Source organism: Chamaea fasciata, unplaced genomic scaffold (genome assembly GCF_029207755.1).
Source record: "Chamaea fasciata isolate MVZ Bird 193981 ecotype frontalis unplaced genomic scaffold, bChaFas1.0.hap1 SCAF_3, whole genome shotgun sequence".
Classification (NCBI taxonomy): domain Eukaryota; kingdom Metazoa; phylum Chordata; class Aves; order Passeriformes; family Sylviidae; genus Chamaea; species Chamaea fasciata.
In genome coordinates, this window is record NW_027094088.1 from 90,920,162 (window position 1) to 90,939,220 (window position 19,059).

General features: G+C 40.5%; 1 protein-coding gene across 1 annotated transcript in view; it reads right to left on the reverse strand.

The window, feature by feature from the left end:
• AGPAT5 (1-acylglycerol-3-phosphate O-acyltransferase 5) overlaps window positions 1-14,217 on the reverse strand; it is a 55,471-nt gene extending 41,254 nt beyond the window's left edge. Inside the window, exon 1 of the mRNA XM_066179802.1 lies at window positions 13,785-14,217. Coding sequence (XP_066035899.1) covers window positions 13,785-14,003 — 219 coding nt within the window. The 5' untranslated portion in view covers window positions 14,004-14,217. The remainder of the gene's footprint in view (window positions 1-13,784) is intronic.
• Window positions 14,218-19,059: the final 4,842 nt, after the last annotated feature.

Here is a 19,059-nt window from a genome sequence, read left to right on the forward strand (position 1 = left end):
ATATTGATCCTTACAGAAGGTCACTACCAGCATCTCTGGAAACTCTGCCCATCTCTCAGGTAACCTGTGATACTGGATGGTTAATACCTCATACTGTTAACTCTAGACAAAAACTCCTTAAAAACACTGTATGTTTTACATTCATGCTGTTTCTTCTTTGAAAATACAACCACACTGTTGATCAAGTTTTATTTTCAAGGCCAAAACCGGATTTTGGCAAACTGAGATACTCAGTCAACATGTGAAGAAGAGATCATTCAGCATACAGTAAAAGAGGATATAACTTGAGTTATTTTTTTCCAAAAACAAAAAAGGCATGCAGAATAAATTCTAACTGAACAATATTTGTAACAAGTCAGTTGACAAGTATATTCTGAACAGTATATGAGAAATTTGAACAAGATTCTGCTATAGGAGTACTCTCCTCACTGAAGCACCAGAATTTACAACCTTACTGCTGACACTAGGTACCACACACAGTTTAGAGCAAGGTAGCAGTCTGAGGTTTGACCTTACAGTTCAGATGCACAAATTCCTCTGAAATAAATCATCCTGCTCTCACTTATAGAGTTAAAACTTCATTTTACAAGTGTACACTTTCCCAGCACTGTTAAACACAACATCCATAAATACTGTTTTCTTTAATTTCAAGTTAAGACTCCACTATACAGTTTCTGGCAAAGAGAATTTTAGAGTAAGAGAGAAGGCCCAATACAACAAATCATTAAACCAGAAGGTCCTGAATGTTATTTGAGCTTTTCAAAAATGTAGAAAAAAAATAAGAACAAGAGGAAAACAAAACCTGCCCTTGACCCCAAGAGCTGCCCTGACACAAGAAACAGGGTTTGAAATATACAATTTATAACTTCAACTTGTAAATACTTTCACTTTAATGTACCAAGTCAAAATCTCAGTGCAGTCAGACCTGCAATTTAAAGCACTCGCTTTGGACTATTGCATGGGTAAAAACAAGTATAAAGGATCATTGCCAAAAAAAATGTATGTTGGTGTCTGCCAAATGTAACAGTTAATCTGTGTAATTTTTTATTTCAGTAAGATTGGATCTAGTTCACTTTTTAACCCCAGAGGAACACCCACTCACTGTTCCTGTAAACAACTTCTATGCACAACATCATGGCTTACCCTAAGGGTTACATGTGTTTACATGTAATGGACCAAAATATTTTACTCATGATAAAACACACAGCCAAACTGTAGTACAGAGCTAAAAAGAAAAAAAAAAAAATCTTATATATATTAGTTCTCATTAAACACACAAAACCTGGATGGTTTATTTCAAAGCAAAGGTAAGAACAAGAAAATCTGAAAGCTCTATTTTGTTTGCTCAGATGGCTCAGCCTAAGAGGATGCATGAGCTTTATCTGCACCATCATCCACTTCAGCACTGCCTATTTCACTGATCTCGAGATAGGCTTATACAGTTCATCAAAGGCCAGCAAACAGCTATTCACCTTAGACACCCTCAGTTACAGAACTGAGTGACAAACTTTAAACTGTTACTACAAGTAGCTAAGAATAGCAACTTCCAGCCTGAAGTGCCAGGAGACACCTACTCCATGGGCACCCACGCAGCTCTCCTTCTGAGACCAAAGCATTTCTTCTTTATTTGGCTTCTGAAAATATTCACCATACACAAAAAAGGGGTAACAGTTAAGAGCTTTGAAATCTGCAGAAATGTCCTTTTGCCTTTGAGATGGTGTCTGAAGAATTAACCTGCTTGTGGGTAAGCAGGAGAAGAGTCTGCTAAGGACAAGACTCCCAATTTCTGACCATCTGATGAGTTCAGGTAAACCAGAGTACCTACCATATATTATAGCTCCAGAAGGAAATAATACAGTACTCTTCTTCATGGCCTCCAGAAAACATCTGGCTCCTCGCTGTTTTTCTTAGCTAACTTCACAGAATTCCTTGCTGCAGAGGCTGTGCAGCCTCTGACTCCTCATTTTGCTGGTGCAGAAGAGGTTTGGGGGCCACAGTGAATCACAGAATCACAGGATATTCTGAGTTACAAGGGACCCATATGGATCCTCAAGTCCACCTCTTAAGTGAATGCCCATATGGGGATCAAACCCATGAGCTTGGTGCTTCTACACTGCACTCTAAGGGAGCAGTAGAGTGACTCACCAGGGACAGCAGTGCAGAAACAAGAGTCCACAGTGCCCAGCTGTATTCAAGCCCCTTTGGAAGCAACCTGAAGACACCAGAGTGGCTTAAAGACTCCCAGCCCTCCTCAGAGGGACAGTGCTGCTCCCAGCGTTTGCAGAGCACAGGCAGGGGTGGTCTTGCCTCCTGCAGCCAGTGCTGGGGAAGCAGCACATGACATGCAGGACATGCCTTGGAGGCAATCTGAATTTCAGAATAGTGTTTCACGTATTTCATGTATGGCTCTCCAGACACAACAGTATACATATATTCTACCTATCTATCAGCTTAACGAACTGGTAAGTGCCTTGTCAGCCACAACGAAGCAAGTGAGGAACATGTTCATCTAGAACAGAATCTGCTGTTAAAAAAAAAACAGGCACAATGAAGTCAAGCAAAGAAAGCAAAAGGAAGAGCAACACAGCAAGCCAAAGTAAGCAGAGATTTGAGGGAAAATATTTAAAACGCAGATTTACAGTCTAACACTGCAAACATTACTTGTGTACACAACACTGTAAGTGTGCTTTCAGCCATGTTTTGGTTGCTTTACAGCCCAGTTCACAGTAATGGGTAATAGAGTTAGTGTTAATGAGGACCTTCCACATCTGTTTATATAGCAGCACTGTCAAACTCAATACAGTGAGGTCTCAAATAAAGGAAACTGGACACTATTAGATCCCGTCTGTGCAGAGGCTGGTACTCAGCTTCCATGGATGCCATAGACCAAACTGTTCACAGGCTCAGCAGCCACAAGACACACCTCAGAGTGTCCTGTCCGGGTGAAGCTTTGATGAATTAGCAGGAAATTGAAAGTAGTTCTGCTGGGAGAATGTACTAATTCAGAGACAGGCTGATCTAGGTATGCAAATGCGAGCTCCTGGGTGATCTGGTGACACCAGTTTCAGCTTCCCTACCAGACTGCTTCTTCCAGTACAACATTCAACTATGGCTGTGCTAACGTGGTAGGTCACGTAGCAATGCGGAACAGTCCTGCATGGCAGCCACACCCAAATAACCCATAATTTGCACAGGTTTTCACTGAAATAAGGCAGACATTCCTAAAATAGAGTTAAGAAATTTATTTCTTGCTTCTTTACATTCCAAAGAAAATGAAATAGAACATTTAATCATGTCCTATCAATATCAGTTCAGTAAACACTGCTATGGGAAAAATAACTGCAGGCAAAACTAATCATACTGTGGGAAGATCTGCTTGCAGGTCAGCTGGTGATCACATCAAACTCCCAGCAAACAGATTATCTTAATGTTGTAATTGGATGTGATAATGGGAGCAGTTAGAAGCTGATCTACAAGCAGATCTGATAGTGTGACGTCTGCTTCAGCACCATTAAAGCAACTGGTTATTGCTGGTAAAAACATGTGCCATCTCATCTGATGTCGATCAGTCTACCAATACACTTAGTCTTGGTTCCTCAAACTTCTTAACCCTCCTGCCTTCTCTGTTCAAAGAAACCAGGTGTGAACTGAAGAATGATGTTCCCATCTTTGCTGTTATTTCAACAAAGCTTATGTTCACTGGAGTACTTTGTGAAAGCAGAGCGTTGTGTTCAGGAAAAACATCAGCTTCAAGCACAGGCAACAGCAAATGGAAAGAGGGATAAAAGCAGGATAACAGGGAGAACATTCCTTCCTTCTTCTGGAGAACAGTCAAGACATCAACACTTAAAAAGAACTACACAGACTTCCTACTCAGCTGCACTATCCTCACAAAATGCACCTCTCTCCACTGTTTCTTCACGATTAATAATTGGGACTGTGTGCTCTTAGGGATAAGAGCATCTCTGTTGGCTGGGCACTACTACAACACTCCACTAAAATAAACAGTATCCTAGGAAGTATTTCTCATCTGCTTGTTACAAACTCTGGATACAATGTTCTGGTGAAAGGGTGGAGCTTGATGAACAAACAACCTAAACAACTACCATGTAGCAGCTTCTAATGTCATCATGTACCCTGCGCAAGCTGACCTCTGCAGCATGGCTGCCGGCATCTTCAGTGAAGTTCTTTAAATTCTCTAAGACTAAAAACTTGTCTCATGTCACAAGTTCTTTGAGCTTCCAGAGAAAGCACCTCAGACAACAGCATCTATTTACCCTGTTTGACTAGAAGCAGGCTCAAGACAGGATACAGACAGGGAATCGTACTTGGGGCTGACAGATTTCTCAGGTTTTCAGATGTCTTACTGTAAGAATTTTAAATGTTTGTTTTTTTCTTAACAGAAGACAAAAAAGCACTTTTATTCACATTTAACAGATACAAGTTTCACTTGCCTACAGTAGAAGGAATATGACTAGAACACAAGAGGAAGGACTTTGATGTTATTAGTTGCATTTTTCTCTAGATCTCTAGATCTAGATTTCTCTAGATTTATAAATTTTCTAAAAATACCTTTAGGACACACAACTTTAAGGTAATGATCATACTATTGCTGCATATCATAACCTTTTTAGAGACTATTTGCCCAACACAGAATTGTACAAGTCTGAAGTCTGCTGCTCAGAAAGCTCTAGCTAGCTCAGCAGCAAACCATAAAATCCCATACAAAGCAATCCATTTTACTGAGGCAGAGTTCATTCAAACATTCTGCAGTTATGTATTTTACTGGGGTTCAGTGAAAAAAAAAATGCTAAGAGATTAAGCACTGGAAAATGTTGAAAAGATTCCTATACGTAATGCAACTTATTTTTTTTCCAATATATTTTTTACTTGATTCAACCAGACAGCACAAAACTTTAGAAAATACACTTACTGGCATTTAATTTCCTTTTTGTAAGAAAACTATAGCAGCAACCTATTTAGATTAACTAGGACTAAATCATACCATCAGATGTTAAATATGAAACCTGTACATTCTTACTTTCATACTAGCTTTTAGCCTTATTGTCTAAATAGACAAACTTTTATGAGTGGTTAGACTTCATTCCATGTACTAGATACATGTATAGAAGTAATTTTGTTCTGATGGTGACTGTAAAGGCTTGGCAGTTTCTGAGCTGAATTAAAGATAATTGCCCCCTGTACTCCTTAGCTCTCTGATGAATCCTTAACAAAATTTTAAAAAAGGAATCTGTATATCTTAAATGTTCCAGTCTTGATAACATGAAAAAACCCCAAGATTTATCGTGATTTTAAGATTCTGATACCTAAAGTCCGAAAAAAATTCCTATTTTCAGTGCCCAAATAATTTACAGATCTTTCTCCAAATTACTTGCTTTTGATTACAGTGGAGTTCAATGGCACAAACCCACCATTACCATCAGTGACCACCTGGGAAAAATCAAAATGAGAGCATTAACTTTCATCATAAATCACCAGTAATGAAATTATTTTAATAAAAACTGCACATACCTCAGACATATATGAAAGGTCATTATTTATATGATGAGATTACAACAGGAATGTTTTTCTGAACATTTGGCATCTTGGTATTACATAAAACATGAATATGTCTTCCAGTACAAGAGTGGAAGTAAGTATTCCACCTGTTTCAATAGGAGAAAGTCTCCTTTATAAGGCTTTTGCATCTCTGGAGACTTTTTCATGCACATTTTTGTAATTTCCTTAAAAGAAGGGCAAAAGCAACCCACACTTAATGTAGCCATTGTTTACTTTATTACCCTTCTGTAGCGGAAAACATGTCATGTCCATTTAAACTCACTCTGGAAATACCCTTCGCCCACCACACATGAGCAGGAAAGCTAATGGCAGTTTGCAGTGTTTCCTCCAGCCAGAACTCTTTGTAATAGGAACTTTGCTTTTCAATGCCTTGCACTCCACAGAGGAGCCCTTTGCATCTTTATTGGTAATACTGTTACAAGTGTTTGTATCAAGTACAGACTGAAAGCTACTGTGAAGCTATCAGTGGGTTGACATGAATGAGGATGATTATGAAACATCTCTAGTTTCTGCTTCTGGTTGTGGAATAGGATTTTTGAAAACTTCTCCACACACAATCAGTAAGCATTTGGACTTTAAGCACTCAACATTTTAACAGTGAGGCAAAGGAATCACTGCACAGCATAAGAACATGTAGGGAGGTATCTGCAACAATTCTGGCTCCAGAATTGAACACAGTAAACTGATCAACCTCAAAAGTCGCCACATTAAAACCACTCCCATCTGGTCACCACCACAGCATGAGCATGAGCCAGTTCACCTGCAACTTGCTTGGAACTATGCACTACATTTGCTTACTCAAAAAGAAACATGCATGCCCTCAGATTTCCAAATTGCCTTAAGAAATGGAACAAAATAAGTCTTCGAGTCAATCCATAAATTCACCAGGTGAAATTATTTCAACTACCACAATACAGTTCAGGGCAATCCAAACTAATATTTTTTTTTATATCTAGCCATGAAGTAAAATACAAATTTGACCAAATCATGTGTAGTTTATTTTACATTTAAAAATCAAAGTAGCATAAATGCTATTTCCTACTCCCACAGAGGATCTAGTTGTAACAGAGAATATGACAAGTAGTATGTGACAAAAATGAAATGAACAAAAGAAAATAATTTCCCTGGCTTTTGATACCAAATCCTTTCATAGGATAAATTCAAACTGACAGAAGATAGATTAAAGAGTATTTTTCCCCCGAGAAGATATGCTTCTTCATAATTGTAATGTCAAAATCCCTGACATCTAAGCCTACTTTATCTAACACAGCTAAAACTGAGAAAAAAAGGATATCCCACCTGCAAGCCTAAGGCAAAAAGTTTGAAATAACTGCACTAAAATGTTTAACTATGAACAGAATCTTCTCTTACCAAGAAGAGTGTCTGATGGTAGAGTACCAGGAGAAAAAAACATCTAAATTAACAATCATCCTTATGTAAAGTATCTCGACATATTATGTAAGCACAAGAAAAGGGCATGGAAGAGCACTGTAAAACTCCATGGCCCAGCATCTACCAGAACACAGCTAAACACAAAAAGAGTAGAGGGTATAAAACCCATGCAAGTTAAAAAAAAAAGTGATAAATACAACTTTTATTTTCAAATGTAACATACTATGTTAAATCAGGACAAATTGTATTCAAAAATTCATATACCAAAAATCTTAAGGTATTAAAATAAAGTATATTTAAATAGAAATTTTTTAAATCAAACAATTAGATTGCAAAACTTACTGGTCAAATACTTGGAATCAGAATTTGTAAGAGCATTCAAACTTGCCCTTTGACTCCTTAGCTTTTCCTACCTGACACATACTTTCTAATATTTTCATAAGTACATGCAGCTAACTTAAAAATGTAAACACACGTTTTTTACATTGCAGACTGTGACAGATAAGGCTGATACAAAATTCAGATTCAGTTGTGACTTGCCATTTAGAAAATACATGCTAGCCCAATCTCTTCACAAAACTGCTAATTTATGAACCCAAAGAGCAGTTTTGGTTCAGGCAGCTGATACTTGATGCCTAAAAATGCTAAGACCTCAGCTTTTATTTATTTATTTATTTTTTCATATATCTGGCAGTAAGTGGAGAGTGATCAGGATCAGCGCTGAATGCAGAACCTCTCCATACTAAATTCTTTCGAGATTGCCCCAAAGCCAGATGCGCAGTAGACTGGAACTCTAGAAGGTATACTGTTGAACAAGAGTCCTGAAGGACATCACTTTCACCTTCAGATCTACAGTCAAAGGCATAGAATAAAAATTAAGATATATGCAAATATCTAGTTTGCAATATCTAAAACAGAAAGAGCACAAAGTTAACATACCTAATCTATCTATTTTTGCTGCTTCATATCACAGTTGAACGTAAGTCTAAAATTAGGCATACATCTCAACTTGAAGGCTACATCCCTCAGGCTTAGCAGGTATCACTTAATTTCTGTTCTAATAACACAAAGAACTTAGCTGTATACTACAAAAGACATATATGCCTGGAGACAGCTGTACACTGAAATCTCAAATTAAATGAAGCTGGGTGAACCCTCTTAATGGAGCCAGAAAAATTTCATCACAGCAGAAACTTTCACTGGGCTTCTTTTAAAAGTTTACCACACAAATGCGATACACTTTACTATTTTCTCCTAGTTTCTTTTCAGTCTTTGCATTGTACTAGTTCCCAAATTTCTGTCACTCCCCCAAGACCTTTACTTCATTATTTCTACCATCTCAATTAAATTATGATTATTTTAACTTCTCAACACAACCTCACAACAACTAATACTGTTTCACAAAGCAGCAATGTAAGCAGGTAGTAACTGGGACTACTGCCACAAGCTACATGAATGAGGAAAGCTCAAGCCCTCAGAGGCTGCTCAGCTCCGACCTGAGCTTAGATCTTGCCTTGATGGCAGCTCTGCACTTTCCTGCTCAGCTCCCACACCACTCCAGGATCCTCCCACTCCTGAGCTGCCACACAGGGAGGAGAGCTCAGGAAACCTGAGCTCAAGGTGTATGAAAGCGCAGGTTCTTACACCCACGCTCATGCCAAAATGCAACTGCCAGCACTTTCCCTCCAAACACAACTGAAGAAGGGTGAAAAGTTATGTTTCCTTTGGACTTTCTGGTTACCTCATTTGCCTGGGAAATGGGTCCTCATATAAAGAGAAGCCAAACCCTGTCACTCACATCTATCGACAAGGAGCAGTCAGAAGCCAAACCTTCACCCTGCCAGGACGAAGCCTGGTTATGATGCCTTCCTCAGTACGGAGAGGGAAGAACCAAGTTCCTAAGAGATGACAAACCACCTCACCAACAGAAACCAGAAGCACCTCCTTGTATGCTGGAACTTGGCGGTCAAACTTGTGCTGCCTCTTGCCTTCCCACTTCCACCTAGGGCCCTCAAGAATTACCTGTTGGACAGCTGAACACCTTCAAAAGGAAAAGCTAGACGTAAGTAAAGATAATCTTGTCTGGGAAGGTTGCTGTCCTGGCAACAAAGATGGGCACAGACATTTTAACTGCAAATTGGCCAACAGCTCCAAGACTAAGCACCCATCCCAAATTCAGACACCAAGCTCTCCTCACACATCACCTAGAAAGCCAATATATGAAAAAAATCCGAGTCTCTACTCCAGTGGAAAGTATTGTCAAGAGTTCAGCAGCACATTTGCTCCACAAAGTTTCAGTTTGTTGTAAACCCAAGTAGTTTTCAACCCTATTGAGACACAGTAACTCCAAGCTTCAGTATCAATCCAGGAAGCACACTGCACTGTTTAACAAGCATCTCTTGTATTTTATAATTATTTAGCTCTACTAAGCAACATCGAGGTATTATCTGATTCTTACAGCCTTTCCAGAGTCCTGTAAAGAGAACAAAACCCAGAATTTTGTAATGTCTTTAATAAAAACACCACTTCCAAAAAAATCTATTAATCAGGAAGCGGGGGTAGGGAACACAACTGACACAAGTACTGAACAAAATCCATGTGCATTAATTCAGTTATGGATTTCATTCAATTGTCAAAACCCTTCAGATGAAAATCATCCTTTAGGAAGCAGTCTGAGTGATGATTTCTTCATTATTTCTTCACCAGTATTCAGTACAAAATATCAAACACAATTACAACAAAAAAGTAGAAGAACATTTAGTCCTCACACGATCTGAAACATACGCACAAACACAATAGGTATTAATTTCATCACCCTGACAGCAACTGGGATAAGAAGCTCAGGGTCAGAGAGAGATGAGAGCATTCATCATATTGAATTACTAGTCCTTTCAGCCCTTCAACCATTCTAATCACACACATATTTGCAGCCATCCTGGTTTTCACATTCTGTGGTAAGATTCAACTTTTTATAGTCTGTTTGAAATGGAAGAGACCAGACTTCCCTAACACAGTAAAGAGAAAAACAGTAATACAACCACAGTCCATAAGCTACTTGATGATTCAGAAACCTGGGGCCAAACTAACTATTAGAACCCGCAGATACAAGTCCTCTGAAGCACATGAATTGCACCTGTTTGTACCAGGGACTGCTTTAGCCCATCACTGATAAAATTAACATCCTTTGCTCTCTGAGACTGTCTCTACATAGAATTATTCCCACTTTATACAACGTTCAAGCACCACATATATTTTCCTGCTAGAAAAGAGTACTGTAGATCACCTGCACCCTACGGCAGGACAGGTGCAAAGCAACACAGGGCCAAAACAGGGACATCCTCTCTGTGCCACTTTCCAATACCACATCTACACATTTTCATTCTGAGTATATAATCCTAGAGATTATTGAGGAGCACTGTCACAATGCCACAGATTAATTAATTTCATGTATTTATAGCTCCTAAATAGAATCCATGGATGCCTGCTAAACTGTAATTGCACTGACAAATTTATGCAGCATTATATAGGACTTCACTTTATAGTCATACTGGCTTTGTCAAGATTACTTCACAGCACTGGGACGTTGTTGTTGCTTTCTGTACTCTCAGTACTGGTTCTTCAGTATTCTATTGCCAACACTTGCATGACAGTCAGCAAAAAGAACTATTTTTGGCAATTCATTAATGAATTCTAATATTATTGGAAAACCTAAACTGATGCCAAGTGAGCTTGAGTTCTCTTAGGCTTTGTAAAACAAAATTGTTTCAGTGAAAAAAAACCAAGTCTGACCCAAAATTTAAAAAGAGAAAGTATTTACAAGTAAATAGTTTTTTATTTACCAAGTAAAAAACTTCTACAGTTACTTCATGAGACACCCTCTAGGACCTAAAACATCCAGAGCTCACAGCAATTATAGCTCTGCAATTATTTTATCTCTCAAGTCAAGTACTTAAGAGAAAGGGAAAGACTAGTATTTCAAGATTTTCTGTCATGCAGATCAGGTTACTTAGTTACATTTCAAAACAGAGGAGTTTGCTACAATGATAAAAAGCCTTCCTAGCATGAACTACAGATTTTGTTTTTAAAGAATTGGCCAAGAACATCCAAGTCAAGAAGAAAAAGAAAAAAAAAAATAATAATTGTGCATGCAATTGTGAGGGGGAGATAGATTGAGATACTTAATGGATTAACAGCAAATGATAGAGAGAAACATCTATCTCTATTATTGACAGATAAATAAATAGAAAACAAATATCATAATACATTAGTATTTGAGTCAAAAAGATAGTCATCCATGTTTATGATGGTAATGAACTCCACCTTATTAATACCCACCTACACTACCAGCAATTTTGGCAAATTATCTTAAAATCAGAGACCTCAGATATCCACAACTGGTTCAGAGTGTTCCTGTATTGAAAAGCCACAACTACCTTAAGTGTAAAACCAAAGAATGCTAAACAGTACATAACATTAAAGACATTTTAATACAGTAAGACAGCAACCATGCTAACAAAATGTCACTGGAGCATCTGTAGAACCCTAACAGCTTGAGTGAGACACAACAAGTTCCAGTATTCTGATGGATGAAGTTGTTGTCTCCTATTTATCCAGTTACAAAAATAAATACCCCAAGACACTTCAATTGATTGAATAAATTAAGAGACCTGAAATAGACCTGCAAAATTCCTCCCTCCCATGGCTCTTATGGTGACTTAATGCTGGTAGAGTCCTACAGCTGCCTTTATGAAGCTAATATTTTTGCTGGTTTACTGGAATTAAGTTCAATGATGAACTTTTGCATCTAATTACATGCCTTAAGACAGCACATCCACAGTAGCTCTCATGTTACCATCCCAATCTCATACACTCAGGCACATGGTTAACTTTCCACTGTGAGTTTCAAGTTAAAACACGTGCACCGTTCACAAGAGTAGGTCTAAAAGGACATCCTGTTTCTCTTCTTTACGCAAATGAGGACTATCTTCCAGTTAAATGACAAATGGATTTTAAGGGTTATAGCTCTTATTTCTCTCTATACACGTCTTGTATTTTCCCAGCTTTTCTTTACTTCCCAGTCACTATTTTATTTATCCTATCACATATGCCTCCTCTTCCATCATTTCATATCATTATTTGTTGCTTACTGTGACAAATCATCTCTATTTTAATATTATCCTAATCAGTCTCCTGTTAATGGCCTACCATTGATCATCACCATTTTTGTGTTTGTATGAAGTTTATCAATGCAATGAAACAGAGGTCAACAGATGATGGCTGCCTTGTTGTTTCTTTTGGTTAGCATTTTCCTTTCTTTAATGTCACAGGCATTTTTCAGATAAAAGTCCTTTTTAAAAATTCTAAGTGTTTGTTACTGTCTGCACACCAGTCATAGGCAGCTTGAGTAGCTTTTCCATTGCAATTAATATATTCATTTTTGGCCCTCATTCTCAGAATAGGTCAAATTAAACTTCTATGCTGCTACTTCAAGCAATTAACGACCAAGATGGGTTACTACACATCAAGGTATCTGCACTAGATGCACTACAAAAAAAAGAAGGCAGTTAAAACTAAAAGTACCTGTGAACTACTGCTCCTTCTTCCTTTTTTTTTCTTTCTTAAAATACATCAAACACAACACAGGTTACCTTATTTGGACACGAGGTAAGGCGAAGTTACATAAATTACAACCTGAATCAAAAACCACCGCTAAAGAAGATCTTGCTTCAGTTTTCTATCCGTTCTATTTACTCTGATGGCAAACAGTGTAACTCTTGTACCTTTAGCTGGCTTTGTCGGTTTCCCAAGAGTCAGTATGAAAGCAAGGCCTACAAACGCACTCAAGAGTGGAAACTAGGGGAGATCCAGCCTGATTCTGAAATAAATGCTTCATTAGAGAGTGGAAAAAGACCTTAGCTGTAAATACGAGAAGACTTCATTTGTATGAGCTCTGTCATCTGTCAATGTATTGGTATTCTTTGCTCTCAAGCACCTAAAGCTGACACTAACTTCAAACAGCCTTCTGTAGATTCAAAAAATTTTGAAGGTCATGTTTAGGCACAGGAAGCACCTGTCATTTATTATGTTTTGCATGCAAAATTAAGTGTCTCCTTGCCTACTTTCCAAATTACAGACAAATATATAACCTCTCAAACACTGTCAGGTATTATCTATCACCTGAATGCAAATACCCCTGTCAGGTATTATCTATCACCTGAATGCAAATACCCCTCTGATCATACAAGAGAGGCCTCCAATTCCAACTTATTAACCTGAAACTGAGATCCTAAATAATCACAATCCATGGCTGTTCCAAAATTTAAGGGCCAAAGAGCGACATGAGGCAGACTGCACGAAAACTGAAAATCTGTAATAATTGAGATATTAAGTAATCTATTTATTTAACACTTGTACGTGCATTATGTACAATTATAGTTGATGACAGCTTTCTCATCTGCTGCCAATTTATTACTACAGATGTGCAGCACAGGCCGCAGGGGTTCAAAGTGTGCAAAGGCGGCTGCCATTCAAGTGCTGACAGAGCACGACCGGTGTCGCATCTCTTCGTTTCCCCGACCTGCAAAACGAACACAACACCAACACTCCGTGAAAAGCATCACCAGAGGAGCAGCGGCGGCTGCGGAACGAGGCGGATCCTCTGCGGTCCCGGGCACAGGCCACGGCCGCACCTGCCCGGGGCCCTCGGCGGGCGGCCCGAGAGGGCCGGGGGGACGAGCCCAGAGCCGGCACCACCGCCGGCCGCTCCCCGGACCGCCGGAGCCCTCCCCCCCTGCCCGGCCCAGCCGGCTCACCTGCACGCCCGTGTAGTTCTCGAAGAAGAAGAGCACCATGCTCTGGTAGATGGTGTACAGCCGGTCATCCACCTCGCGGTAGAAGCGGGTGGGCAGCACGGCGGAGAGCAAGCGCCAGGCGCCCCAGGCCAGCACGTAGGTGGGCGCCGTGCCCATCATGACGGCGGCGGGCAGCACGTAGCGCATGGAGTAGGTGTGCAGCACCAGCGACAGCAGCATCTTCCCGCTGCCCCCGGCCTCACCGGGACACCCACATGGGCGGCGCGCTCACACACAGCCCCGCAGCCCCGCCGCCCGCATCGCCCGCCGCGCCGGACACACGCACCAGGCGGCCGCGAAGCAGCAGCGGCGGCGGCGACCGCGGCCGGGAGGGACGGGGAGAGCGGCGAGAGAGGGCACCGGCTCACGGCTCCTCCGGCGCCGCCGCCGCCACCATCTTGCCCGGCGGAGGCGGAGCCGCGCCGCAGGAAGGCGGCCCCGGGCCCGCGGCGCTTCCGGGCGGGCGGGAGGGGCCGGGCTGGCTCCGGGCCGCACCGGGGACCGGCCCCGGGACCGGGACGGGGACCGGCCCCGCGGGCAGCCCGGTCTGTGACACCGGCCATGTCCGCGTCCCCGGCCCTATCCCGGCCCCATCCCCGGCCCCAACCCCATTCCTCCCCAACCAGAAGCGGCTGCGGCGGGTGCCGAGCTGCTCGGCTCCGTGCAAAACGAGGCACACGCGTTTATAACTGATGAGCTTAGTTTGTATTAAATCCTAGCATAGGTTAGAAGAAAATTGACTCCTTTTTCCTGGCCGTCTCCCGCCCCCTCCCCACCCCCGCACTTTCGGCCTATGAGTCCAAAGTGGAGCACTAAAAAAATGCAGGTGTCCCTTTGCCAGCTCCAGGCACAGCGATGCTCGGGGTTTAGGAGGCATTTCACGTGCCCAGCTTGCGCTTGGACGCGTTCTCGCACCAGCAGGCAGCTGCCTTCTCGCCTCCTCTCTTCTCTGACCCCCAGCCGCTGCCCCCCAGTAACCTGGTGGCAGCAGAAACCAGAGGCACCATCTGCTTTTCAAGAAAATGCAAGAGATCTTACAGAAAACAGTCTAATAACCTTCCCAGAAGAAATTCCTAATTAAGCTCTAGGCTGTAGAGAAGTATTTATTCCTTGTCTTTAAAAAATAACTTCTGTCCTGAAGCTTGTGGAGATCTCATTATTTTGAAAGAAGTGGATGCACAATACCTTCTGCTAAGATTTGTTTCCTTTGCCAGGTTTTAACTGGGACAAGCTTTGTCCTTTGCTGTTGTTGACCTCGTGCTAGCTGGTTTTTAGTGTGTGTTGAAAATGGCATCCTTCAGATCATTAGTCTTAGGTATAAAAAGACGTGTCTTTGCCAGTTTTAGAATGCTTCATTTTTATTCCTTTGAATGTTTTCCCCCGATATTACAAAGATTGTCTGTGTTTTCTTTGCTGTATTTTACATTACATATTTTCCTTTTTTGTTACTGTTTGAATTTTATTTTTTCCTTCCAGTTTATGCTTTTTCGGCGTTCTTTATCTTTTACCATCCCATACCACACACACATGCCCATGTTCACACATTTTGTTTCTGCTTTTCCTAACTGGATATCTTGTACAGGTTCTTTTAATGTATTTCCTCTTTTTGTGAAGTATGTTATCCAACATATAGATATCATTTTAGTTACATAAAAAGTATGGAGTTCATGTACTTGGGTTTAGGGCTTAATTTACTAGTGCAATTGTATCAGTATGATGTCATAATATGGGGTTGTAATGTCTGCAACTGAATGAAACTCAGACTTTTCCATTCAAGAAACAAATATACCAGTGATGAGATCTGGGACGCAGCCATGAAGTCCTTGCTTTTCTAGATTCATAGATGCTTTTTATTGTAGATCTTTCTGAATTGTGCCACAGGAATTTGAATACTGGTCTTCCACATTATAGACGACAAAGACAAAATAAGACGAATGTTCCGATATTCGCTACAATTTGTCATTTCTAGTCTTATGAAAGCACAGACCCCAATTATATCCCCTTTAACCAAATTGCTTCCTGGGCATTTTACTTTCAGCTGGAAGAAGAAAAATCACCCAATTTAGGGTGATCAGTACTCCAGTTCAGATATCAAGACTTAAAGCCTGTTTTTATTTTCTTCTGTAGACCAACCTTGACCTTTAAAAGAATAAACAAGCCTGAAATTTTAGGGGAAAAGCATTGGTGAACCATTTGTAAGGTGCTCAGTCTGTTTTGTGTGAACATAATTATTTGGTATGAACCCGATTATCCTACTGTTAGTTTATTCTGCTGGTGGTCACCACCCCTAAAATGGCCAAGCTTACCAAGGTCTGAAAAAAATATCAGATGTTAATCTGATAATGAAAAATACCTGTAATTGTCTCTAGAAGAAACCACAGACTGTGTTGCTAAGTGCCAACTCTGAACATTAAGGGAGTTTCCCATTCTGCTACTCACAAAACTGTGTTTCACAATTCCATTGCCTACTCACTGACTAAGCAAAGCCAGATAATATAACAAATCAATCTCCCTTGAGCTTTAAATTTTAAACCTTTACAGATGGTCTTATCTTCAACAATATCCTGTGAGATGATTTATTGTTGTCAGTTCTGTTGTTAAATGTTGAGAAATGAGACACAGATACAAAGGCCAAAGATATAGATCTAAATAAGGATTTAAGCACCTGAATTCCTAGAGTCAAGGACTTTGATTGGGAGCTTAGGCTTGCTATGAAGTGCATGTCATGTGGAGACCTAAGCAGTGCATAATAGGATCCATGGCCATCACCAGTCTGTACAGAAAGTTGATTACAGTTAGCAGACTCAATATGCATTTGTGTAGGGATAAGTTGAAACACTGAGGACAGTGTTGTGGCCTAAGTATGGTCTTACAAGTTCTCTTTCTGTATTTCAAAAGCACATGTCCACTTGAGACCCACAACCCACAGATCTCTCTTGAAGTTTGGTAACGCATTTTTTAAAACGTGGCTAGAGAAGATGCCAACAGACTTCAGAGGACTGGATCAGACATGGATTCGGTTTGTTGAGGGTATAAAACTCATAAGACTCCTTTCTCTTACCACCAGAAAAGGAGGAATCACATTGAGCCAGCCTGAATTCTGAGCTAGTTCTTTAAGATTTTTTCTAGGTGGCAGTGGGCATGGTTGTGTTTGTGATGTGATTTACGCAATGTTCTCCATCATGGCCTTCCAGTGATAGGGAAACTCAAGTTAAGCTGTACACTAATTGAGGCAGGTTTCGGTCCTTCTCTGCCTCTCAGGGGATTCCTTCTTATGGATTTGGTTATACTTTTTGCCTCTAAAAATCGGTAAGAATGGCAGATACAGAGGAAGTAAAAATGGGGCAAACTTCTTCCAAGCTCTCCCAGCCTTCTCCAAACCCCCCTTTGTGGTTCAGGGTCTGGAGCCAGGTCTTATTCACCAACAGATTCATTCTACATATGTCTACCCATTTTTCCCTTTACCTGTATTGGTTTTTAGCCCCACAGCAGTCTGTGACAAGCAGTAGAATCTCCTTTTGTTTTGAACTTGCCTCAATGTAATTTCACTTTATGTATCTTAGAGCTTGTATTGAAAGACACAGAAACCCCCTTTCCACTATTTTTTTAAAGAAATGATTCCACTCATGGTTTTTAAAGACCTTCATAACATCCCCTTTAGGCGATCTGTTTTCATACTGCATTTTACTTAGTTTTGCCCCATATGAAAGCTGTTGTTGCAAGCTTCTCTCTTGCAAGCATAGGCAGGATAATTCATGGCATTTGCTAACTTTTAAGGTTTGATTTTGCAAGTCATTCTTCTTTTACAAAAATAAATCTCAAAACTTCATGTGAGGTATTATGTTCATGCATAAGATTTATCCATAAAAATAACTTGCAGAATCTCTGATACCTGTCTACTGTACTATGTCATCATTTAATAAACCAAACCAGTAAATGAGAAGAAGCACATTTTTTCAATGGTTCTGAAACATGTCTGCTGTCACCAGAGATATGGTGATTCTCAAGACTCTGCAGGTTGTGGAGGAAACAGAGTTTTAAGGAATACTGGCTCTTTTGCATCAAGCTGGATCACCATCGTCTTTCATCTCCATCCAAGTTTTCTCTTTCCTCTGTTTCCAGTCTTCACCCATCAAACTCTCAGTCTCCCTTCCAAAATACATCCTTTGGTTCTCAGCTCTGTCTCTACATAATTTTTTTCAATCTCCTTCCCAGGCAAGCCTAGCTAATTCTACTCCCATGACTCTGTGCATCCCATTCACATTTTTCACACAATGTCCATCTCTTTTTTTTTTTTTCCTAGTGAATCCTGGTTTGCTCTTAATTTCCCCTGAGAGCTCCTAATCCTGTTATCCACTCCTCTTTATGTCAAATTCTCTTTGCCAGAGCAATTCTAATTTTTACTTCCTGCCTACTTGGTCACAGTCCAGTCTTTCCTCAACAGTTCTCAGCCACAGCTTCACCCTAGATCAGCAGTTCTGGCTTGGCCTTTTCTCCCTCATTTGGTCAAGCTCTCAGTCCCTTTGTGTGTAGCTTGGGTGGCCTCTGCCTCTGTGGCACTTGAGTGCAGGCAGGGACAGCACTGAGAGAATGGCAGAAATAAGGTACTGTGGCCCCCATCTGGTCCTTGGATGGCCTGAAGGGGTCAAAGCATGCTGTCTCTCAAGAAGGACAGCATCTGTACAGCCTGTTCAGTGAGCCAGGATTTGTGCATTTTAGCTGGTAAACTTGGGTTCTGTATCACGCAGTAACAAACAGATTTATCAGAGGTTTGTGGCTTTGCCAGTTTTGAACCAATTTTCACAGTAGGAGGAGAAGTCGTGTCCATAGCTCAAATGCTACTCATGACCTTATCAAACAAATCCCTACTCTAAGGCCAAATGTAGTAAAAATTAAAAGGATTATGAGCAGCATAGCAGAATAGCAGGTTTTCTATAGCTATATTCCCTAAAAGAATGCAGTTTAGGAAATTTCAACCCTAAGTTTTAAAATAAGCAGGGGCAAGACAACAAAGACAAGCACTTTGATATTTGAAATGAAAATCTACTAATAAGAATGGACTTTGATACCAGGTAATGCTACAGTTCTTCCCTACAATTCGGGCTGTGTTCACAGTGGAAACCCAGCTGAAGGATGAGTTAATATTTATACAGAGAAGCCTGAGAAACCTGGGATCATGAAAGGTCTGGGAAGAGAATTAATGTGATGTGCCTAGACATAGATATGGCTGCTTGTG